Source organism: Lepisma saccharinum, chromosome 2, assembly GCF_977018435.1.
Source record: "Lepisma saccharinum chromosome 2, izLepSacc3.1, whole genome shotgun sequence".
Classification (NCBI taxonomy): Eukaryota; Metazoa; Arthropoda; class Insecta; order Zygentoma; family Lepismatidae; genus Lepisma; species Lepisma saccharinum.
In genome coordinates this window covers 90,938,122-90,961,966 of record NC_139230.1, presented here as the reverse complement: position 1 = coordinate 90,961,966, position 23,845 = coordinate 90,938,122, and the positions used below count along the sequence as shown (strand labels likewise).

The 23,845-nt window shown below is 37.9% G+C and overlaps 1 protein-coding gene across 2 annotated transcripts in view; it reads left to right on the top strand.

Moving 5' to 3' along the window:
- The window catches only part of LOC145984088 (uncharacterized), a 501,971-nt gene that overhangs the window by 93,732 nt on the left and 384,394 nt on the right, over positions 1–23,845 (top strand). For both annotated transcript variants that reach the window (XM_083117495.1, XM_083117494.1), the window contains exons 10-11: positions 251–392; positions 16,276–16,474. In XM_083117495.1, the coding sequence (XP_082973621.1) occupies positions 251–392; positions 16,276–16,474 (341 nt within the window). The remainder of the gene's footprint in view (positions 1–250; positions 393–16,275; positions 16,475–23,845) is intronic.

Below are 23,845 nucleotides of genomic sequence, written 5' to 3'. Positions count from 1 at the left end.
AGTAGCACCACTACAGTTACAAATTTTGCAATTACAGTAGTAACACTACTTCTGACCACTGTAATATTGTTCTATACTGGTAAATTTTGCTTAGTTTTTAGTATTCGGTAATGCATATTTACAATGAAACCCCAATTTTACATTCCCTAATTTTACATTTTCCTGCATTTTAAGTAGTTTTCAGTGTGGTTACCTGTATCTCTGTTGGTTTCAGATCAAATCTACAACATTGGTACTTTTTATGTTTCAGATCTTCAGAAGAAATTGTTAAGCCTGTTACTGTGCTACAATCCAGTTTGGTTGAGAGTCGGATTAGAGACTGTATTTGATGAAAGCATTCCCTTGTCATCCTGCTCTGATCTAATTGGCCTTGTAACATTTATTAGAAAACGGTAAGCAGATGATTTTTGAGTTAATAAAAATTTTGTACTTATGTATTGTGAAACATTTAGAATCAGAGTCCTAGTCAAGTAATGCCTGAATTTGGTTTCTTTAAAGATTCTATATGGTAATTGCTCTAGCTATACACCCAAGAGAATATTCCAACTTCATGCATGTTTTATTTTAAAAACTCATTATTGGTATTTGATTTATCATAGAAATTTAGAATATTCTGAATAATAGCATATGCAGTGGAACCTTGATTTTATGTTTTTCAGGGGACCAAGCTGAAAGAACTTAAAATGCAGGAAAATGTAAAATCAAGGAAAAGTTTATAACATATTGATATCTTAGGACCATCAAGATTGAATATATAATGTAGGAAAATATAAAAGCTAGGAATGTAAAATCTCAGGGTTCCACTGTAATTTGTGGGGTGTCCAAGGGCAGATTTGCAGCAAATTCTCATTATGTCTTATTTGAATGCCCAATATCCCAGTATCTAGATACCCAACGTGTCAGTATGTTTAGATACCTGAAGAAAGAATCATTCTAATCAGCAAATTTTGGAGTATAGTTAATTTTGTTATAAGAATGCTTGCAAATCTCTTCCTTAAATGATATACAATCAACTCTGCTCATAATGAATTCTTATGGATTCACATAAAATTGGTTCACTCTGTCTAAAGTTCACTAAAACCAAAATACCTTCCCTTAGCCTGAATTGAAGTTAGTAATGAAACAAGAAATAAGACCTAAAGGCAGAAGTAGTTTGATTGACACATGGTTTTATTAATGAAAGAAAATACCAAATACAGTATCAAACATAACATAAAATCAGTTTTTAGTACACTCCCAATTTACTGTCACTTGAAGAAAGATATCCCTCACTTCAAACATGTGTTTCATCACCATCATGAAATCCCACCCCCTCCATTCCATTTCAGTCCCTCTATGTGCTACCAAAACAAAAACAGGCAGGAAACCCATTTCTTCAAGTTAACATAAAGTTTGTTTAGAAGTATACTACTGTACTTATGATGCTAACAATAATTTTTCATGAATGTCATTTTTAGGTTCACTGAAACTAAAGTTCAGAGTTCACTATAAATGAAATTTGTAATACATTTGCCTTTTGACTAGTGATTTAGGTTCACTGTAGTCCAATACTCACTACAGCCAAAGGTAACCGTAATTGAGTTAAAAGGGAACATCATTTTTATTAAAAATGTAGTTTTCAGAGCATCCTAAGAAATTAATTATCAGTGTTTGAACGTTTTTCCAAGAATCACATCTGACAGTAGCATTATTGTACCAAATACGACATTTTAGAGATTCGTCAATCTACACACATTCCATTTTGGCATATGTTTGGTTCCTAATCACTAAAAGTCTTTAAGTTTTTACTAATGGGGCTCATGTACTCCAGTGGAAATTGAGATATTGTAACTTAAGTGAGAGGGGACTACAGCATGGACAAAATGCAGGGAAATATGTAAATAATTACAATTTTATTTAATAAACATAGGCCTAAATTCTGGATGAGTAATATTTTAACTCCTGTATTGTTACATAATATGTAACATTACTACTGAACTAAGCTGCCCATGCCATAAATAGCAGTTTTTGCATGCTCTACAATTGTATAATATAAAAAGGTAAATCGATTCTGATCCAGGAACTATGTAAGGATTACATATCTGTATTTATGTATGTTATACTTCTAATTGAAATTTTAAGAAAACTTAAACAAGAAATTAACTGTCTTGGTTAACCAACGTAACAAAGGTTTGTGATCCATAATAACAAAATCATCTTAGAACTGCATAAATGTTTCACTATATTTAATATTAGACAGGCTGGTTCATAAATGTTCTGTCTGATAGCTGCTGATAATCAAATTTATGTTTACACTTCAGAATATAATTTTTTACCTCTTTACCTCAAATAATATTCATGAATATTATAGAATGTGATCAGAGGGTTACAATTTGTCCATATCTTCTTTGTCACATCATCCACCTTTTATGAAGACAGATTTGGCAGTGACAGGGCTAAAAAGCAATACCTTTGGAGATTTACCAATAGTCCAGTCAAATTTGAGTTCAACCTGGACATTCAAAATAATGAAATGGAACTTGCTGGAATATGTACTACCACTTGTATTTTATTTGTCATAAAAAGTCACAAAGAATCCTGGTGTGAGTTTCTGAGAAATGCCTTCTCTAGCATTCATAGTTAATGAGACATAAATTTTTATGAAAAACTTTGCACAAATTTAAACTTCCCACTGAAAATGCACTAGGCGTTCAGTCCTTGGCATTTGAGGGTTAAACATGAAATTTTAAAGAGATCCAACATTTATTTGTTAATTGTCAGTGAGGATCTATATACACAAATATTATTAATAGCACAGTCAAATTAGTCATATATGCTGGAATATGTACTAATACATGTGTTGTATCTGTCATAAAAAGTCCCAAAGAATCCCATTGCAGGTTTCGGAGAATTGACATCATCAATGTAGCCACCATCAGAATTTGTAGTGTAATTTATAAATGTATAAAACTTTTCTATTCCTAAACTCTGTTACTTCATTTATCATTCATGGCATTTTATATTGATACAAGTTGCAGTTTATAAATAAGAAATTTAAAAGATGCACTTTATCATGTAACATACTCAATAAAAATTATAATTTTACTTATCACTCCCTCTGTTTTTGAGGTTACAGAATTCAATGGTGGTACAGTCATGTTCAAAAAATCTGTCGCATGGATTTTTTCTAAGTCCAACGTCTTACGAAATTATGTTGGTAGCTATGAAACAAGGAAGTGTTGTGAAATATACGATCCTCCAATCAGAGTGAAGTTTGATTCAGAGGAGCAGGAGGCGTGACTCACGGTCTTGTCCGGAGGAAGTTCAACCAATGCAGCATTTCCAAATATGAGATAACGTCCCCATTGGTTAAATATTGTTTCAATAATGCGAATCGGCAGAAAGATTGTGCAAAAGTTTACTTTGTCGTTTTAATTGCCTTTAATCGTTTCTAACATACTGATAATGTGCGAATTACTCACAATTAAATATAAACTTTAGGCTAAAAGATTAAAAATCAGCAACTTACGTGTGTGAGTATGAGATTTTTCGTACTACGTTTCGGAGGTTACACTACCTCCTTCTTCAGGTTGAAACGATGTTATTCAGACACCTGACATGGTGCCTCGTCGTGAAAGTGAAGGTTAAGGATTTAGGTTAAAAAGTTGCATGAAGGACACTTTCTAAAAAAGAATATAAATTACACATCTAAAACCGCGCAATACTATAAAAAACAAAAGAACGTTCAAGGCTGAAGTCGGCGAACTGCCGACCAGTGCTCGGGGTAGGCGAATGCACGGTGTCAGCCCGTACCTGGGGAAAGAAAACTTCCCCTCCTCAATCCTTCCAAACTGGGGCTCGGGAGTCACCAATCCAAGGAGAAGTCGACTTCCACCTCGGCGGCTTTCCTAACCTCAGGAGTAACACGGAAGCCTATCTCGTCCCTATTCACTGCGGCTTTATCCCATTTTTTAAAGAAATTAACCCAGCCGTCTTCTAAATTCCCATCGTCCCTATTAAGTTTGTTCCAATTTTTCGCGCATATATAGGCAGCTTCATATACGTTTCTGTCCAATTTATTGTTGACCTCCCTAATAACCTCCCTTTTAGCAATCTTATGTCGGTTGACCAATATGTGTTCAGATAATCCTGTTTTGGGTATGCCCTCCTTTACGTCCTTATCATGCTCTCCCCACCTAACTTGCATACTTCTCCCGGTCTGTCCCACATATTCCTTTCCGCATTCACACACTATCCTGTACACTCCCTTCCGCTCTTCAGGGTTATTGCGCCTATCCCCCCTCCCTTTCTTATAGGACGTAAAGTGCTTTTCAATACTCCGGGGCGCTCTTACCCCACATTTTATTCCGTAACCCCTCACGGACTTTTCAATTTTCTCTTGAGACCCCCTTAAAATACGGGATCCCGACAAAATATGTGTTCTTTTCACCGTTTCCTATCTCAGTTTTTTCCTCCTCTTTGTCATTTTGCGATGTTTCTTGTCTAACAATCCTTTTGGCTTTCCTAGCTACTTTTTCCAGGTCGCGGATAGTATACCCATTCTTTACCCCCACCTTCCTTATCCATTCCCCTTCTTTCTCTTTCTCTTTTTCGTCATTGCACAGTCTTTCGGCGCGAATGAAAAAGTTAAGAAAAACATTTAATTTAGTCCTATTCGAATGTTGGGATCTCTTATGGAGGTACAGCTCTCCAGCTAACGGTTTATGGAAGACCCCGGTTACGATCCGTTGTCCGGTTTTAGTAAGGCACAAGTCAAGAAAGTGGATCTTTCCGTTGGCCATATCTTCCCTAGTAAACCCAATTCTGGGGTCCTGCTTCCCCAATTGGTCGAAAATGCTGTCAAGTTTGATTTCATTCCCTATGATGAGGATGTCATCTACGTATCTCCCATAATATTTTACCTCCCCCCTCCCCCCTACATGCTCCATAGCGGCTTTTTCGACGTAGTGCATGAAGATGTTGGCCACAAGGCCAGAGATGGGATTGCCCATGGCCAACCCTTCTTTTTGTCGAAAGATTTTATCGTTAACGTAGAAGTAATTGTACCCCGTAATGAGAAAAAACCACCGGACATACTCCCAGGCGACCAAGATTTCAACGTTTTGGTCAATCAACCATCTATACAAACAATCTCCAGCTTTGTCCCGGGGGACACTGGGGTACAGATTAATAACGTCGAAACTACAGATTACGTCCCGTTCTCCTATGGTGAGTTTCTCAATAGTTTCTTTGACCATAAGAGAGTTTTTGACGCTATACGGAGTGTCCATATTCATTTTTCCCATCCTCTTAATCATTTCTTTAGCTAAACCGTATCCTGGATGTGCATACATGGGGATGATGGGTCTGAGGGGTATCCCCTCCTTATGGGTCTTAGGTATCCCAAAGGCCGTAGGAATATTCCCTTCCTTAACCCCCTTAAGTAATTTCTTTTTTTCCGCGCTTCCCAAGGTAAAACTGGTTTCAATGCCTTTTCTGATTTCTCGTTTGATTTTATTAATGGGGTTAACTTTGATTTCTTCGTAGTCATTACTTCTAAAGCTATCTTCCAACTTACTATGGTATTCCTCTTTCCCGATAATAACCATCTTGTTTTCCTTATCCGATCTAACCAAATACACGTCACTTTGTTTAACCCATTTTTTCACATTACGAAGACTCCCCCTAAGCTTACTTTCCGTTTTCCCCTTTGGTGCCCTATGATTGGTAACGGGTGGGCCTTGTTCCCTTATACTTAGGTGCATTTGTTCATCTATAATGTCACGAATTTTTACCCTGACATTGGATTTATCTTCTTTTTCGTCTAATTTTCCCACTATTTTCTCCGCCGCTATGACGAATTCCTCTTTTTCGAAGTTTTCATCCCTAATGGCAAACTTATGCCCCATTTTCATAATCTCCGCTAAAGCCTTAGGGGGTTGAAGTTTCGTTAGATTTAAAATATTGGCTTTATTTTCATCCCCTTTTCTGTCCCTATTCTCTCCCTCCTTAACTCCCTCGTTAATTCCCAATTTAATTAATTTTCTCCTAATTGTTTCGATATCTCTTACTTTCGCCTGTTCGACTGTTCTAGAATGACGTTCCTCAATGCGCCCCCATGTTACCTGGTCTAATCGTCCTCCTATTTCCAAATGTAACCTGTAACATTCAGAGTTGAGCCTATCCACCTGTGCATAAGCCTCCCTTACGCATTTCCCCAGCATTCTAAACTGTATTTCCCTCTTTTGATCCAGCCCTTTAAAACTAAGGGGTTGGTACCCCCACTTTAAAAAACCCGGTAAAAAACCCTTCTTCCTACAATGCTTAAGGAAACCTATCCTAATTAGGGTCTTATTAAGCTTAATCCTCAACTTTTCAAATTTGCGCACTTTCCTCCCCGTATCGGAGATCAATAACATACTGATAATGTGCGAATTACTCACAATTAAATATAAACTTTAGGCTAAAAGATTAAAAATCAGCAACTTACGTGTGTGAGTATGAGATTTTTCGTACTACGTTTCGGAGGTTACACTACCTCCTTCTTCAGGTTGAAACGATGTTATTCAGACACCTGACATGGTGCCTCGTCGTGAAAGTGAAGGTTAAGGATTTAGGTTAAAAAGTTGCATGAAGGACACTTTCTAAAAAAGAATATAAATTACACATCTAAAACCGCGCAATACTATAAAAAACAAAAGAACGTTCAAGGCTGAAGTCGGCGAACTGCCGACCAGTGCTCGGGGTAGGCGAATGCACAGTGTCAGCCCGTACCTGGGGAAAGAAAACTTCCCCTCCTCAATCCTTCCAAACTGGGGCTCGGGAGTCACCAATCCAAGGAGAAGTCGACTTCCACCTCGGCGGCTTTCCTAACCTCAGGAGTAACACGGAAGCCTATCTCGTCCCTATTCACTGCGGCTTTATCCCATTTTTTAAAGAAATTAACCCAGCCGTCTTCTAAATTCCCATCGTCCCTATTAAGTTTGTTCCAATTTTTCGCGCATATATAGGCAGCTTCATATACGTTTCTGTCCAATTTATTGTTGACCTCCCTAATAACCTCCCTTTTAGCAATCTTATGTCGGTTGACCAATATGTGTTCAGATAATCCTGTTTTGGGTATGCCCTCCTTTACGTCCTTATCATGCTCTCCCCACCTAACTTGCATACTTCTCCCGGTCTGTCCCACATATTCCTTTCCGCATTCACACACTATCCTGTACACTCCCTTCCGCTCTTCAGGGTTATTGCGCCTATCCCCCCTCCCTTTCTTATAGGACGTAAAGTGCTTTTCAATACTCCGGGGCGCTCTTACCCCACATTTTATTCCGTAACCCCTCACGGACTTTTCAATTTTCTCTGAGACCCCCTTAAAATACGGGATCCCGACAAAATATGTGTTCTTTTCACCGTTTCCTATCTCAGTTTTTTCCTCCTCTTTGTCATTTTGCGATGTTTCTTGTCTAACAATCCTTTTGGCTTTCCTAGCTACTTTTTCCAGGTCGCGGATAGTATACCCATTCTTTACCCCCACCTTCCTTATCCATTCCCCTTCTTTCTCTTTCTCTTTTTCGTCATTGCACAGTCTTTCGGCGCGAATGAAAAAGTTAAGAAAAACATTTAATTTAGTCCTATTCGAATGTTGGGATCTCTTATGGAGGTACAGCTCTCCAGCTAACGGTTTATGGAAGACCCCGGTTACGATCCGTTGTCCGGTTTTAGTAAGGCACAAGTCAAGAAAGTGGATCTTTCCGTTGGCCATATCTTCCCTAGTAAACCCAATTCTGGGGTCCTGCTTCCCCAATTGGTCGAAAATGCTGTCAAGTTTGATTTCATTCCCTATGATGAGGATGTCATCTACGTATCTCCCATAATATTTTACCTCCCCCCTCCCCCCTACATGCTCCATAGCGGCTTTTTCGACGTAGTGCATGAAGATGTTGGCCACAAGGCCAGAGATGGGATTGCCCATGGCCAACCCTTCTTTTTGTCGAAAGATTTTATCGTTAACGTAGAAGTAATTGTACCCCGTAATGAGAAAAAACCACCGGACATACTCCCAGGCGACCAAGATTTCAACATTTTGGTCAATCAACCATCTATACAAACAATCTCCAGCTTTGTCCCGGGGGGACACTGGGGTACAGAAATCTTGGTCGCCTGGGAGTATGTCCGGTGGTTTTTTCTCATTACGGGGTACAATTACTTCTACGTTAACGATAAAATCTTTCGACAAAAAGAAGGGTTGGCCATTGGGCAATCCCATCTCTGGCCTTGTGGCCAACATCTTCATGCACTACGTCGAAAAAGCCGCTATGGAGCATGTAGGGGGGAGGGGGGAGGTAAAATATTATGGGAGATACGTAGATGACATCCTCATCATAGGGAATGAAATCAAACTTGACAGCATTTTCGACCAATTGGGGAAGCAGGACCCCAGAATTGGGTTTACTAGGGAAGATATGGCCAACGGAAAGATCCACTTTCTTGACTTGTGCCTTACTAAAACCGGACAACGGATCGTAACCGGGGTCTTCCATAAACCGTTAGCTGGAGAGCTGTACCTCCATAAGAGATCCCAACATTCGAATAGGACTAAATTAAATGTTTTTCTTAACTTTTTCATTCGCGCCGAAAGACTGTGCAATGACGAAAAAGAGAAAGAGAAAGAAGGGGAATGGATAAGGAAGGTGGGGGTAAAGAATGGGTATACTATCCGCGACCTGGAAAAAGTAGCTAGGAAAGCCAAAAGGATTGTTAGACAAGAAACATCGCAAAATGACAAAGAGGAGGAAAAAACTGAGATAGGAAACGGTGAAAAGAACACATATTTTGTCGGGATCCCGTATTTTAAGGGGGTCTCAGAGAAAATTGAAAAGTCCGTGAGGGGTTACGGAATAAAATGTGGGGTAAGAGCGCCCCGGAGTATTGAAAAGCACTTTACGTCCTATAAGAAAGGGAGGGGGGATAGGCGCAATAACCCTGAAGAGCGGAAGGGAGTGTACAGGATAGTGTGTGAATGCGGAAAGGAATATGTGGGACAGACCGGGAGAAGTATGCAAGTTAGGTGGGGAGAGCATGATAAGGACGTAAAGGAGGGCATACCCAAAACAGGATTATCTGAACACATATTGGTCAACCGACATAAGATTGCTAAAAGGGAGGTTATTAGGGAGGTCAACAATAAATTGGACAGAAACGTATATGAAGCTGCCTATATATGCGCGAAAAATTGGAACAAACTTAATAGGGACGATGGGAATTTAGAAGACGGCTGGGTTAATTTCTTTAAAAAATGGGATAAAGCCGCAGTGAATAGGGACGAGATAGGCTTCCGTGTTACTCCTGAGGTTAGGAAAGCCGCCGAGGTGGAAGTCGACTTCTCCTTGGATTGGTGACTCCCGAGCCCCAGTTTGGAAGGATTGAGGAGGGGAAGTTTTCTTTCCCCAGGTACGGGCTGACACCGTGCATTCGCCTACCCCGAGCACTGGTCGGCAGTTCGCCGACTTCAGCCTTGAACGTTCTTTTGTTTTTTATAGTATTGCGCGGTTTTAGATGTGTAATTTATATTCTTTTTTAGAAAGTGTCCTTCATGCAACTTTTTAACCTAAATCCTTAACCTTCACTTTCACGACGAGGCACCATGTCAGGTGTCTGAATAACATTGTTTCAACCTGAAGAAGGAGGTAGTGTAACCTCCGAAACGTAGTACGAAAAATCTCATACTCACACACGTAAGTTGCTGATTTTTAATCTTTTAGCCTAAAGTTTATATTTAATCGTTTCAAATTAGTATTAAATTGTCCCAATTATAGTTCACGAGCTTAATATAATGTATTCATGTATGTGTTTGACAATCATATATCACTCATTAGAACAATTTTCACATTGTTTTCACTACGTGAGATGACATTTCATTTACATTTACGATAAAATAGTGGTTTGGGTGTAATAACAGTTTTCATTAATTAATTTAGAGATGCATTTTTATTTGTTGAGTTAATGATTAGGTTAATTCGTTATTTCTCGCGAAAAGAGGGAACCAGAGCTGAAAGAAAATACACAACTTGTATTATTGATGTCTAGAGTTCGTTTTTTGCACACATAGGCTAATCACGACTCGGGATACATTTAAATTGGAATCTGAAACATTATGCGACCTGACTGGAACTCGGAAAAGGACACACTGATTACAAGACGTCGATACATTACCACTTGGTCTGGCGAACGCCAATAATAATGAGGGGTTGTGGGAGTGGGAGAGGGGTGACGGAAAGTAGAAAATAAATAGTATTTTGGGGGGTATTTAATGTTATATTTATACACACACAAACCTAAGAAAATATTTATTTTGATACATGTGTGTGGGGGTGGGAAAGGGGGAAAAGAGAGGGACAGAAAGATATTGTGAGAGATGGGACGAAGAGGTGATTGTGGAAAATGTTTTATTTGACGTTCAGTAATAAAAACAATCAAATCAATGATGCTTATCTTATAAGTACTATATTTAATGTAAATTTGTTTTTAAAATGGGGGCGGGGAGCTGTTTGTTTTACATTCAGCGCAGGATAACAAGATGACATTTCATTTACATTTACGATAAAATAGTGGTTTGGGTGTAATAACAGTTTTCATTAATTAATTTAGAGATGCATTTTTATTTGTTGAGTTAATGATTAGGTTAATTCGTTATTTCTCGCGAAAAGAGGGAACCAGAGCTGAAAGAAAATACACCCCAGTCAACAAAGTAATGTTGCCACAACGTTGTGGCAACGTTAGCCCCTAACATACCTAACGTTGTTACAACGTTGAATGTATGTTGATACAACGTTGTGAAAACGTTGTGTCAACGTTTAAGGGTCATTTTTTTCAACGTTGCTGCAACGTTGGTTGACAACGTTGTCACAACATATACTGAACATTATGTAGCAATGTTAGGTATGTCAGGGGTTAACGTTGCCACAACTTTTTTGCAACATTACCTTGCTGCCTGTGTAATTTACGAATATAACAATGCATATTTAAAATATGGTTATTTCACATGGTAAGCCATTTTTGTATATAATATATATGCGTAACAGGAAAACCTCATGTTTGTAACGTCACAGCTTCTCTTTACATATTATGAAAACTTTTCCTGCTCCACCAAAATAGGCAATTGTTAGTCTGGAGATTGTGATGAATTAACCAATCTCTAACTTCACCTGGTAATCAGTTTCTTTTTGCAGTACTTAGCTCCTGATTATATAGTCTGGAATAAAAATATTTATCATGGGAGTTTCACTTGTATTCAACACATTTCATTTTCTGATCTTCCTTACAACTTCAATATTCACACATCTTTCAAAGGATAATAAAACACATTTTTTCACTAATTACAATCAAAAGATTCCTTATTTGTGCTACTAAAAGTTATGTTTATTTGGCATTTGAGTCACACTGCCATCTAGTGTATGCTGTAGGAAATATAAGGTTTGGTGGTCAGTGCAAACATAAATTCAGATTAAACAAAACACTCCGATCTGACGCTTGTGGCGCTCATGGTGGTGATCATCCAAACTAAAGCGTATTCAGTGGAATGTTTTTTTGCAACGTTGATGCAACGTTATCACAACGTTGTTCCCCTACATACAACATTCATCATAAATACAACGTTGTGGCAACGTTATCACAACGTTGTTCCCCTACATACAACATTCATCATAAATACAACATTCATACAACGTTGTGGCAACGTTAGTGTGTTGACTGGGACAACTTGTATTATTGATGTCAAGAGTTCGTTTTTTGCACACATAGGCTAATCACGACTCGGGATACATTTAAATTGGAATCTGAAACATTATGCGACCTGACTGGAACTCGGAAAAGGACACACTGATTACAAGACGTCGATACATTACCACTTGGTCTGGCGAACGCCAATAATAATGAGGGGTTGTGGGAGTGGGAGAGGGGTGACGGAAAGTAGAAAATAAATAGTATTTTGGGGGGTATTTAATGTTATATTTATACACACACAAACCTAAGAAAATATTTATTTTGATACATGTGTGTGGGGGTGGGAAAGGGGGAAAAGAGAGGGACAGAAAGATATTGTGAGAGATGAGACGAAGAGGTGATTGTGGAAAATGTTTTATTTGACGTTCAGTAATAAAAACAATCAAATCAATGATGCTTATCTTATAAATACTATATTTAATGTAAATTTGTTTTTAAAATGGGGGCGGGGAGCTGTTTGTTTTACATTCAGTGCAGGATAACAAGCGCACACACACACAGCAACAAAACATGGAATTATAACTAATGTTTTCTTAAATATAGGTTGTGCATACCCCAGTGTTATATAAGATATTCTATAAGGTACACTTCCAATCTCATTAATGTAATCAAATCTTTTCTTAAATTTCATTTCTGCAGTAGCGGCCTCACATGATTGTAGCAAGGTACTCTGCAGTTCATTTCTTACACATTTGTATAAACAGCATCATTTTTTGGAAACACATGCTATCAGTTCTTCACTGTTTTCACAGATATATGGAATGGTTGACCACTGTCTGATTGTGCACAACCCCAGGTGCCTAGTTGGGAGGGGGAGGTGAAGTATTTACATCTGAACAATGCTTTCACTTCAGTGCTTGTAGAGGAACTTTCCTCATATATTGACATAGGGCATATCCAGTGGGTGGTATGTTTGAAATGTTTCGATTTGTGTTGGTGAGCATAAAACATCTAGTCATTTATGCTGTTGAGGTGTGATGTTTTATCATACAGAACATAAACAAATATATGAATGGTAAGCATGAAGGACTCGTCATCTCAAAGGGTATACTTTATTCTATAAATTGTTCAATTAATTTCCTTTAATTTGGTGAAAAGTTTTATACATTTATAAATTACACTACAAATTCTGGTGGTAGCTATATTGATGATGTCAATTCTCCAAATCCTGCAATGGGATTCTTTGGGACTTTTTATGACAGATACAACACAAGCTTAGTACATATTCCAGCATATATGACTAATTTGACTGTACTATTAATAATATTTGTGTATATAGATCCTCACTGACAATTAAAAATAAATGTTGGATCTCTTTAAAATTTCATGTTTAACCCTCAAATGCCAAGGACTGAACGCCTAGTGCATTTTCAGTGGGAAGTTTAAATTTGTGCAAAGTTTTTCATAAAAATTTATGTCTCATTAACTATGAATGCTTGAGTTACAAATTTAGCTTTTTTTTTTATACACACAATATATATATCATAGAGTTATTACAGTATAGGCTACAAGCCTATTGTCGAAAAACCCAATTTTCATTTACCAAATTGAAGAAGAACAAGACACGTATTTTTTTTACATGCAAACTTTGAATTTTGTTGGCCCCCACATAGGCAATACCAGAATGTGAAAGTTCAAAACAGTACCTGCATAGTGCATATTTTCCATTCCTGTGACAAGAATTGTGCCCTTGCTGCTGATTCACTTGGGGAAAAATATTATATTGTAATTCAAGCCCATGCTTGTTTTTGGCAGGAAATTTAAAATTCCCATTTTGTTTTTATATCTTGGAAACTATGAATGCTAGAGTTAAAATATTATATCTCGTTTTCTTCAGTACAGACTAGGCTATAAGCCTATGGTTGAAAAGAAAATCATTTTTCAAGTAGAAGAAGAAGAAAACAATATATTAAAATATCATTTTTTTTACACAAAATTTGAGCTTTGTTGGGCCACACAGAGGCAATGCTGGGAACATGAGGGTTCAAAACAGTACCTGCATATTGCCTGATATGTGCCCCATTCTCATGCAATAATTGCACACTTGCTGCTTATACTTTCAGAGAAGATAACAAATGTTAATGTAAAAGCTGTGATATTTGTGATATAGATGTGGCATTAGATATAAAAATTATGATTATATGGGCAGGGCACATAATCCAAATGGACACAGTAAGAATCCCAATGAAAGTTATACAGGGAGAGATATTTAAAAACCAGTCTGTTTGAAAAGACTAATACAGATGGGAAAACAGCATAGTGGAAGCAACAAAATAAATTATCAGAATAAATACTTGGAAGGAAGAGGCAAAAAAGGATGGAGAGGAAGACTGAAGGAGGCCAAGGCCCACCTTGCTATGTAGCACCGTGGATGATGATGATATGTACAAGATATGTTGTATGGACAGAACACTAATCAGGTGGAACTGCATCCAGTCACATAGCCAAAACGTCACTAGCATCAGGGGTAGACAAAACTAAAAATAATTCAGGCATCAGTCCTTTATTCTCAGGAGCCAGATGTGGCCAGGTGGTAGCGTATCAGTTTTACATGCCAAAGGTTCCGAGTTCGATTCCCATTTGAGTGCCTCTGCTTTTTTTTCTTTTTTATTAACTCTAACAAATATTTTTTGTGAAAATTCATTTCTATTAGCTGTGTGAATTGTCGAGAAATAATTAGCATAAGGCATGGATAATAATTACTGTACAAATGATGAGAAAATTTCAAGAAAAAAAGGAATATCCACCACCCTCAAAAAATAAATATTATTATTTTTTTTTAATAATTTATTCAATAAAAATGCCATGAATAGTTTCTAGAGTTAATAAGAAAATGTAATGGAAATCAAACAGGGAACCAAACCCAGAACTTTTGTTATGGAAAACTGGCACACTACCACCGGGCTGCTTGGCAATATGTTCGCCTCATGTTGAAAGCTTGAAAACTGAAGCACTTTTTCATGGAAATGGCTGGCTAATTCAGCCTAATACCTTTGCATATCAATACCCTTCCCAAACTCAATTTCCCAACTCTCCTTGTAAGTTAAGCTATGAAATGTGATCTTAAAACATTTAATTTTTTAATTTATACAAGATTGAATTAAGAAGTAATGGAAATTTCCATAAGCAAACTCAAAAAAAAAATTTAAAAAATTGGTGAAAATTTTCAGGCACGACGGTGACTGAATGCCCTGTATTTTTCTACTCCTTATTGGCATTCTGCAGATGGATGGAAGCTGAGGCTGGAATTCATGCAATTCCCTTCAATGCTATCTTGGTCAGTCCAATGGACTAGCGTGCATTTGGACTTCTGAAACATTCGAACAAGTGTAGGTTACCAGCCAGGTTAAATCATCGCTAGCTTCCAACTTTTTATCTAACGCTGATTTAACCTGGCTGGTAACCCGAGAACACTTGTTCAAATCACATTGCCAGGAAAGCTACAATTCCTATTTTCTGAAACATTGCCTTTCTTCACGTAAAGTACATACAGTATCCTGCCTATGGAAAGTTTGTCAAAAGGGGTGGAATAAGATACTCATGGTACAACTAGAAGTATTCTCCAATGGGAACTGTGATGTTGGCCAATAGTCCAGAATGCTGCACTTCACATCAATAATTTAAACTTTTTTGTAGCTTCACCTAATTAATTTCACTATCAGATAGAACTTACCCCTGTTTTTCCTCTTTACAACTATTCTTTTCCCAATGAGCACAGTGGAAACCTCTCATTTCACTGGTGTTATGATTTAAAGTTTAACTTGTAAGGAAGTTGATGTGTGTACTTCAGAAATTTTAAAATAAATATTTCAAATACTTTGATAAAACCTATGACATCTGGTTAGCATACTTTGGTTTAATGTCAATTCTATGGACAGGACAGTAATCAGGTGGATGTACATCAAGTCAAACAGCCAAAACATCACTAGCATCAGAGGTAGACAAAACTAAAAATAATTCAGGCACCAGTCTGTTATTTTCGGGAACAAAAGAACATTTGTTTGTTGCTTCGTAAAAGTACAATTGTATATATACAGCTACTTCTAAGCAATATTGTAGAAGCAGTTACTTGGTTTGATTTGGTGTTTTAAGTTCACTTTGTGCACAGTAAGGCTAATTGGGACTGGACCTACAGTTTAAAGTGAGATCCGAACCACCTGGTATCGAACCTGGGACCCCTTGATTACAAGGCAACGACACTACCACTGCGCCATCGGGGAGGCCCGGAAATAGTTACTTCCTCACACACATTTGCTCATTGGTTCCTTCACATTCTTCAAGAAATGAACACTTTCTGATCAAATTTTCTCGGTGAAAGTTTAATGTTTAATATTTTTGCAAATATATAAGAACACGTTGTGGCCATGATCAATGAAAGATTTTATTTATATTTTGACTCAAATGATTTTAATGCCTTTACATATTTTAGCATAAGATATCTGCAAGAAGCTCTATGAGGCAAGCTGGTGTTCATGGCACAAGTGAAACATTATTATTGAAATGTTCTCTTTTCAGATTCTTGTCTGATCCATATCTAGAAGAAAAGTACCATGACCGTAAAGTGAAACATCAGCATAAAAGAAGTTATGATGTGGAATTGAGGAAGCACATTGTGAAGAAATTTTTAACATTGTTGTATTTTCTTGATTTCTGCAAGACCACAAGACTCATCCAACATGATCCATGTCTCTTCAATAAGGATTCATTGATAAAAGTATGTATTAAACAGTGGTCAGAAGTAGCGAGCTACTTGTAGCGTCGCTATTGTAGCTAGCTACAAAATTTGTAGCTGTAACTGTAGCGACGCTACATTTTGAAAATTGTAGTTGTACCGGTAGCGAAGCTACAAAATTCCTGTAGTTGTAGCGAAAATTTCGCTACAGCTACATTTTTTCTTGGCATTTTGAGGTGAATTTTGAATGTGGCAACAGTGTCAGAAAAAATCGACAATAACCCTTAATGTTGCAGGAGGTTCATAAAGACAGTCTATTACATGGAGATACAGATTATCTAGATTGTAGATTATAGATATCTGTGTAATTTATTTAATTAGTATCTGAAGAATTCAGATATCCAGATAACTAAGTGACATATATGAATATATTCCTGCTAACAGCTACGTTTTTTTAGCTGCATCGCTATTTTGGGGAGAAACATGCCTCGTTTGCTGCACCACTGGAAAAAAGTGCCTCGTTTGCATCACCCCCGGAACAAATCCTGTGGATATTCATGGTGTAAGAGACACCAAAATGTCATTAATTGCTGTGTAAGACACAACTTGCAGTGCAAAAACGAGCGATGGAATTTCCACTGCACTGACAAGGGAATAGTGCCAGCAATAAATGGCTCAGTACGTTAACAGCATTGATCATCGTCAGTATACAGTATGTAACACTCTTATTCGTACACATGGATTTTCAAAGAAAATGCTTTAATATCCGAAAGGAAATACACTCTTTTGAAATTGTTTCTTTACAATTCAATAACTAATATCATTAGGAACATAAAATCTTACACAAATTCTGTATAACCAATGACTATAATAAATTAAATGAAACTGAAAGAGAAACATGCCATTTTTTGTACAACTTTTCTATTCGTACACTTGATAATATAAAAGAAAAAAGTATATTCAGAGCAAATTGACTGACAGCTCTAATACTTTGACGCGTATCCTTTGGCTTTAATTACTGCTTGACACCTGTTCTTCATAGAATTAACCAGTTTCCGACATGTTTCATAGCTTATTTTATTCCACTCGGTTTGCACAACAGTTTTAAACTCTTGTTTAGACCTGACGCCTGCTTTATGGACTCTCCTCTTCAAAATTGTCCATAAATCAGGGTGGCGACAGACCTGGAAAACCTGGAAAACCGGGAAAAGTCAGGGAATTTGAGGTGTCAAAAAAAGTCAGGGAAATGTCAGGGAATTTCGTCTTCATTGATTTTTTTTTTGATTTTTTTATTTAAAGATATCGTTATGGAACTCTGCACGGGAACAGGAAATCTCGTTCGCAAGTTTCGGCCTAAACTTTTAGGCCCCTTTTATGCGTAAGACAACCACGGCGCCAGAAACCAGTGATGGCAGTAAGAGAGAGAGAGAGAGAGAAATTTCTCTCGCCCGGGCTTCTCGGCGGGAATTTTAAATTCGAACTCTCTTTGGAGGAAAATTGTTATAACTTGGCCACTATGGGAGCAATCTACTTCGGATAACTTTTGTTTTTCAGCTAAAACATCAGCGCATGCAACCGTGTACAATTCAGAACACCGGACCGAGGAAGGGAGACTTGGGGGGGGGGGGGGCACGTCCCCCGAATCTCAATGGAAAAACATAAAAATCTGGTGTTTGCCCCCTCTTCTCCCGCTATTTTGGAGAGAAGGCGAGAACTTTAGTATTCTTTTTAAAGAATGGACATTTCTCAAGAGAATGAAACATATTTCATGTTCTTGGGTGCCATACAAGTTTAATAATAAGCAAAATGTGATTTATTTTTTTTTATTTTTTTTTACGAAAAATAGGTAATCATATGGTATCATTTTTGGAGGAAAATTGTTATACCTCGGGCACTATGGGAGCAATCTACATCGGATAAGTTTTGTTTTTCAGCTTAAACATCAGAGCATGCAACTGTGCACAATTCAGAACGCCGGACCGAGGAAGGCGGCTTGGGGGCACGTCCCCCGAATTTCAATGAAGAAAAATACAATCTGTAGTTTGCCCCCTCTTCTCCCACTATTTTGGGGATTAGGCGCAAACTTTAGTATTCTTTTCAAAGAATGGACATTTCTCCAGAGAATGAAACATATTTTATGTTCTTTTGGTGCCATACAAGTTGAATAATAAGCCAAAATGTGATGATTTTTTTTTTTACGAAAAATAGGTAATTTGCATTTTTGGAGGAAAATTGTTATAACTCGGAAACTATGAGAGCAATCTACTTCGGATAAGTTTTGTTTTGCAGCTAAAACATCAGAGCATGCAACCGTGTACAATTCAGAACGCCGAACCGAGGAAGGGTTTGGGGGGTGCGACCACCGAATTTCAATGAAAGAAAATACAATCTGTAGTTTGCCCCCTCTTCTCCCACTATTTTGGGGATTAGGCGCAAACTTTAGTATTCTTTTCAAAGAATGGACATTTCTCCAGAGAATGAAACATATTTTATGTTCTTTTGGTGCCATACAAGTTGAATAAGGAGCCAAAATGTGAAACTCTGTTCGGAAATGTGGCATTGATATGTTTCGGAGAGGGGGGCGAGGTTGGTCATGAATACGAATTTCCCAGGCTTGCTCCAGACCTGTGTCAGAGTTTCCACCCAAACATAAGAGTACGAAGGTCCAAAAGGCACATTCATTTCGTAATCAGCACGATGATACCATATGATATCATCGGGGCAGTACGACCTTACTCTGATGATACCATATGGTATCATCAGTGGCGTGGCGTGGATTTTTAAAAGTGTTACCGGTTGTCAGTAGGACATTTAAGGGAGACTTGGGCGCCTCCCCACCTCATGCCCTCCCCCCCCCCAATGTCTTCCAAGTAGTTCATATAGTATTAATCTGGTACGTATGCAATTCAATACTAGATTTTGGTAAAGTTATTAATCAGAAAAAAAAATGTTGACATAAGGACTAAAGTGAAATCGCAAACATTGGTTGTTGACACAATAATATGTAATTTGATACTTACAGAAACATCGAAGGCTACTTATAGAGCAGATCAATCCGACTTTGAAAATAGTTATATGATGCTGGGATCCCGGGTTCGAAACCTAGCTTGGGCATGGGCGTTTGTGATGTCTATTCATCAATTTAATCATATCATCACTCATCCCCATCTTCGCAAATTAGCCAAAAGTGGCACAAGCGAAGCAAAATCAATCAAATAAAATCAAAAAACTTCTATGATGCTGTCATAAAGAGACGTTTTTCATTTGAATTTGAATTTTTGGGTGCGTCATGGTCATGGTCCATGTTATCCACATCTGAATTCGACACGTTTTTTTTTTTCACCCGAAAATAGAGTACATGGCCAACAAAAGAGTTTAGAAAACTGCACACATCCACATAACCACGGATAGTCGTTATACCACGAAACATTGAAATGTCGGTCATATCCAGCAGACGACTTGGTTTTTAAATCATTCAAAATAGGCTTTGGCCTCCCTTTCGCCACAATTTCGATGTTTTCTGCAAAATAACGAACCGAAAGATTGCTTCAAAATATCTTCTATCGCACGATTACACACACTGTCCAGATAGGATGAACCCGCCACCTCGGAACTCGGGGCAAGCTTCATAAATTAATTGACAATGCCCGAAAACAACATAAAGACGAAAGACACCAGTCACAAAACTCCCACTGCACAGTCCCTCCCACAAACCGTTGTTTACTTTTGTAACACGCGAAGCAGCCTCCTTGCCCCCTCCCCTCTCAGCATCGGCCCTTCCCCAATATTTCCTTCGGAACCTGCAAGAACTCCAGTTCTACTAATGTTGCCATCTTAGTTCTTTTGAAACCAGATTTGCCCAAATCGCGAAACATTTTCGTTTCAAATAAGACGTATGTAGAGTAGATGTAGTGTTCATCTGTTTCCTAACTACTCCCACTCCCATGTTTCGCTAAATCCACTGAAATCTCATTTCTGACACCACTACTATTTCGTATATTTTACGTCCTTTGCTACCTTTAAGGCTTTCGTTTTATAGGATAATCGTGACGATGACGATGCGTGGTGAATTATTGAAATAAAATTATTATTTCTTTGTGTATGTAATTATTAATTTTTATAATTATGCAAGTAAAATAATAACAACAAACATTGAAATAACCATTTCTTGCTGAGGATTCGAACCTGCGACACCTGACACTTCAGAGCGTGCTAAGATAACAATCTGGAAATTATGCTTGTAAGTATTGTTTTCACCCAAAAACAGTTCTACCACCTCAAAAACATTGCTTCAATCCGAAATTATTGCATTCCTGCGACAACGTATGTCAATGTCAATCTGTATTATCAACAATCACAAATTCCTGTAACCGAAATAATATTATATGTGTGAAATATAGAATTTTAGGTTGACATTTTTAGAAGGACAGCGGACCCCTTGACCATACCCATCCCTCTCCTCTCCTTCACGCCCATGATGTCGAAGAAGGACAAAGAGGACTTTCATAATCGCTGATATTTAGTGTAAATACAAAATATCACTTGGTAGTTTGCTTTTGCCCCAGTGTGATTTGATTTTTTTAAATTTTGATTCGGCGATTTAAGTCCACTTCATGAACAGTAATGCTAATCGGGACAGTTTAAAGTTGGATCCGAACCACTTGTGCCTCCACCGGGTATCGAACCCGGTATCCCTTGATTATAAGGCGGCGACGCTACTAACACTGCGCCATCGTTCCCCAGTGTGACTGGACACCTTCAGAGTAAGATAGACCCGATTAGGCGACTTAGCTCTTTTCTGTCAATTGAATATGGCAACACTGGTATGTTTCCTGTAAGGATCACCGGCAACTGCGCCGGCTAAACAGCCCGCCTCCTCCTCCCGCCATAACAGTCTTTACCGCTACGCCAAGTCTTCCTGTGGTGGGCTCAGGGCCCTACCCTCATGTTGCCTGTGGAGCGTACCGGATCAGTCCTCCTCTTCGCTTTGCCGGTGTCAGAAAAAATGTCAGTCTGCAATGTTTACTTTACGACAATATTACCAGTTTATGTACGTAATAATATTTTAAGACAGGTTCTTCAATTCTTTATATTTTAGTGTTACCTGCGGTAACAGTGGCTACATGCACGCCACGCCTCTGGGTATCATCAGGGGAGTAAAGGTTTAGTTTAGCCTCTAAATATTACGTGGAAAATGCATTGAATTATCATTTTTTCTTGGTTTGGTTTGAGTTGCTGTTTTAAGTCCACTTTATGCACAGTAAGGCTAATCGGGACTGGACCTACAGTTTAAAGTGGGATCCGAACCACTTGTGCCTCCACCGGGTATCGAACCATTACCTTCTCAATCTGAAAGCCTCATGGCTTGCTCCGGTCACGTGACTAATCGTCATCAACTGGAGGTGAGATAACCGCCATGTCTGATTTGCTTCTCCGGAATTAATGTTGGACCTTTTTAGTGAATATGGATTTGTAAGCAAATTTAGGAACACTTTACTTTTACTTCCTCAAAAATTTGTTCCAACATATCAAACTGTCACGAAAAGACGTAGACCATGTGACCTACAATTTAAAATAATAGTTTAAAAGCACAATGGAGTATTAAGTGTCGGTATATTTGGCAGATAAATGTTCTAAAACAAAAACGTGAATTTTGGGGAACGTAACACTAACAAGTAAAAAAAAACATAATGCCAATTTTTGGTGCCATAATATATCGGTATCTGTCACGTGAGATTGATTGATTTTAATTTTTTGGGTGCGTCGCCAATTATGGTCGTTATGCACCCTTTAGTATATACGGGGAAAATTCCATTATCTAAAATTCTTACCTTAAAATTAAAAAGGGGGGTATGGAAAATAACTTTCCCAAAATAACTTTCAAGATATCAAACTCTCACGAAGAGGCGTAAGCCATATGACTTACAATTTGAAACAGTAGTTTTAAAACACCATGAAGGTATAATTTCAGATATTTGCCAGAAAATGGGCTAAAATGAAAATGTGAATTTTGGGAAAAATAACACCGTATAGTAAGAAATAAAAAAATAAGAGAATACACCAATTTGAAAAAATATATATATATATATCAAAGAGTCTGCGGATTAGGTATAAATAAAACAAGAATATCAGTTGTAATTTATTGCATTAGTAACAGTGATTCCTAACCTAATTTTCGGCATAATCACCACCGTTGTTCTGGCATTTGTAGTACCATGGCACTAAATTGTGTATGTCCATGGTATATGTGTCTGACAGCAAAGACTGGAACTACCTCTACCGCAGTGTAGCTGTCAAATCCTTGCCCTGCCAGAAACCTCTTCAGTTAAGCAAAAAGATGAAAGTCGGTACATTCAAGGCCAGGCCTGTACAGGGAGTGGTCCAAGATCTCTCACCTGAAGTGATGCAAAGGGCCCGTGTGTACTCAGCTGTATGGAGTTGTGCACATTCGATTAGCCTTCCGTGAATTGTATGCACCAAAGTCTGACCATACTATCACTCACGGCGTCCGGTCTGCACACCTCACACGATTGCTGGTGGCTCTGTGCCAAATTTTGAGCGTGCAATGTAGGCTACATCGCAGTCGGTGGGAGACTGTGTGAGAGCTGCAAACTTTAATCTAGAACTATCCTAAAACGGCTGCATTGCAACTGTACCAGATTACAGCTACATGCCACTTCTTCCTGCCTGCATGTCTGTGTGTCGCTCTCCGACCACTAGTGCTGCGTATAGGCACCATTTGGAGCTTTTTCAGGATGCCCCTCGTATATGAACTTTCAGAAGATTTTATTATTAGCGTTTTCCTGTTTTAATGTGTGGTTAGCTAAATTAGGTACCTATACAATGCAATTCTATAAATTCCTTGCGTTAAATTTCTAATACCTACATACCCTTTTCGACAGCGTTAGTGGTATAACTGCATGTTGTCAGTTTCACAGTACTTCACTTGGATATACTGTACTGAAGCAGAAATCCCATTGATAATGTAAGGAAATGTGACACTTTATTTTGTTCGATTCAATTGTTTCACTTATATGCAAGAGTTAAGTTGTTTGCTTTACAGAGAAGAGAGAAGTAGCTTTATGCATCGAAAAATGAGTGCTCTGCACTCATGGTTATTGCAAGCAGAGGGTTCCAAACCTCAGTGGAAATATCAACATATAATACCGCGAATAAGGAGACTGATAAATTACAAATTGTATTTCTTAATCAATCTCTCTTCACTCTTATCTCATTTAGTCGTAATTTAAAAATAATCGAGTATTATATTTTAAACTTACTGCGTATGACAAAATTCCGTAATCCTTCCGTAGCTTGTGAATTGTAATAATTTTCCAAATTCACTATTTTGCAGTTTGAATTCCAATCATAGAGAATAGAGAAATTAAGTCAATTTCATAGAAGATAATATTG